The sequence below is a fragment of the Sinocyclocheilus grahami genome, unplaced genomic scaffold (genome assembly GCF_001515645.1).
Source record: "Sinocyclocheilus grahami isolate Dianchi unplaced genomic scaffold, SAMN03320097.WGS_v1.1 scaffold798.1, whole genome shotgun sequence".
NCBI lineage: Eukaryota > Metazoa > Chordata > Actinopteri > Cypriniformes > Cyprinidae > Sinocyclocheilus > Sinocyclocheilus grahami.
Window position 1 is genome coordinate 962,094 of NW_015505977.1, and position 2,366 is coordinate 964,459.

At 41.0% G+C, this 2,366-nt stretch overlaps 1 protein-coding gene across 1 annotated transcript in view; it reads left to right on the forward strand.

Moving 5' to 3' along the window:
• LOC107561892 (low-density lipoprotein receptor-related protein 1B-like) overlaps nucleotides 1-2,366 on the forward strand; it is a 263,568-nt gene that overhangs the window by 250,893 nt on the left and 10,309 nt on the right. The window contains exons 63-67 of the mRNA XM_016246424.1: nucleotides 1,046-1,152; nucleotides 1,227-1,408; nucleotides 1,522-1,721; nucleotides 1,797-1,985; nucleotides 2,080-2,228. Of these exons, the coding sequence (XP_016101910.1) occupies nucleotides 1,046-1,152; nucleotides 1,227-1,408; nucleotides 1,522-1,721; nucleotides 1,797-1,985; nucleotides 2,080-2,228 (827 nt within the window). The remainder of the gene's footprint in view (nucleotides 1-1,045; nucleotides 1,153-1,226; nucleotides 1,409-1,521; nucleotides 1,722-1,796; nucleotides 1,986-2,079; nucleotides 2,229-2,366) is intronic.

Genomic DNA, 2,366 nt, shown 5'->3' on the forward strand with positions numbered 1-2,366 from the left:
AAATGCTATGATGTGAACCTGTAAACCATCAATTAAGAAACAACATATCTTGCATTTTTCATTTTATTTGAAGAAACCAAACCCTCTAACACAAGTCCAACATTTACAAGTTATTAAATGTTGTTGTTGCTGTTGGTGTAGTTTGATTTTGACAGCAGTGAAAACTTGATAATTTGCTGGCTAAATGAAATAACTATTTTGTGGACCTGTAAGCCACCAGTTGAGAATATAAGAGATACTCATAGTCTTGAATTTTTCTTTTTCTTTGAGGAAACAAAGCCCCTTCAATCCCACTTCCATCAAATTGGCAAATTTTGTTGTAGTTTGTCTTTTTGAAGTGTAATTTTCTGTCTGCTATGCTAACCATTTTTGTGGACTTGCAAGCCATCAGTTGAGAACTACACATCTAAAAATTATCTTAAAATTTTAATTTTATTTGAGGAAACAAAGCCCCTTCACTCCTAATTGTATCCTACATTTACAAGTTGGTGAATGTTGTTTTAGTAGTTTGGCTTTTTGGTGTGAAATCTTGCTAATTTGCTGGATAAATGTTCTGCTAGCTATTTTTGTGGACATACAAACCACTAGTTAAAAAACAAATTGTAGGCTATCACAGGCTTATACAAGCCTAGCATTTTCCAGGTTATTTGAAGAAACAAATCCCCTTCATGTGCAAGTTCATCCTATGTTTACAAGCTGTTGATGTAATTTGGATTTTTGCTGTGAAAACCTGTTAATTTATGTGGCTAATTGCTATACAAACTATTTTTTGTGGACCTTCAAGCCATCAGTTGACAACCACATCTAGAGGTTATTATATGATTAACGTTTTTGTTTTGATAAGGAAACAAAGCCCCCCCCCCATTGTGTCTTACAATGTATACAAGTTTGTTGACTGTGTTATGTGCTGGCTAACTGCCATGCTAACTCGTCCTTAGCAAGTGAGAACCAGGATTAGGTTTATATGAACACATTTCTGTTTGTTTTGTTTTATACTGTTAAAAATTAGCATTTAAATTCCTGTCATGACAATAACTGTTGGCAGAAACGATAAAGACTTTCTTTTACTCTACCAGCAAAATACAGTGTGCACAGCTGCATCTCACCCTCACCATTCTGAACTTTTCTCCTAGGAAGCATTTGTTCCCTACGGTACCGGCTATGGATAAATCCATGTGAATAACCGGCCAAAAGAAACCAACTGTGCTTGACTGCTATTTTCTCAGGTGGTTCACAGAACGTCTGTCCCCAGTGCTCTCGCTGTGGACTGGATCGGCAAGAACTTGTACTGGTGTGACGGCCAGAGAAAGACCCTGGAGGTGGCGAAAGCTAATGGACTCTACCCGACTGTACTGCTGAGGACTGGATTGAGGAATCCAACCGCTCTTGCTCTCGACACTCACATGGGGTAAATGATGCTTATTATTGCCTATTGTTCGCAATCCCAGAATGCATTGCTTTTGAGTACACTTTCAAGAAGCACCGCACCATTTAAAGCCATTTATTCCCATGGTGCCGTAGATATGTGTTCTGGATCGACTGCTGCGAGCAGCCCCAAATTGGACGGATCGGAATGGACGGCAGCAAGCCACGTGTCATAGTCGATACAGAAATACGTGTTCCCTCAGCCTTGACCATTGACCACATCAACAAAAGGATCTACTGGGCTGACGAGAACCATATCTTGTTTTCGAACATGGATGGTACAAAAAGACACAAAGGTATGTTTTGCCTTGTCTCGAATGTTGTCTCTTTTCGAATTGTCCTCAGTAATATCTCTCAATCCCAATTTCCAGTCCCAGTCAAGGACATAGGTGGCATAACCGGTCTCACACTCTTTGAGGACTTCATCTACTGGAGCGACCAGAAGTCAAAAACCCTCAGTCACTCGCACAAGACGTCCGGTGGCCAACATACAGAACTCCTCAGCTCCTGGCAAACCATTCGAGACATTAAAGTCTACCATCCACTCCGACAGCCTGATGGTATTACAGCAAGAAACTCAGTCTTCAGTTGACTTTTTGTGCTAGAGTCATGTTATTTCGGGCTTGTATCTTATTGTTTGTTGTTTGTCCTCAGTGCCAAAGCATCAGTGTCAAGTGACTAATGGAGGGTGCAGTCACCTATGCCTTCTTTCCCCTGGTGGGGGATACAAGTGTGCTTGCCCTACACACTTCTACCTGGCAAACGACAACAAAACATGTCTGTCTAACTGCACCGCCAGCCAGGTGTGACTTTATAATTACCTCAGGAGCCAGAATAAGGGTTTCGCCGTAGCTCAACTACTCTTGGCACCGCTTTCAACTACCAATTATATCCAGTCTGCTACTCGATAAATAGTTGTTCAAGAGGTTGTTTCTCTGTGT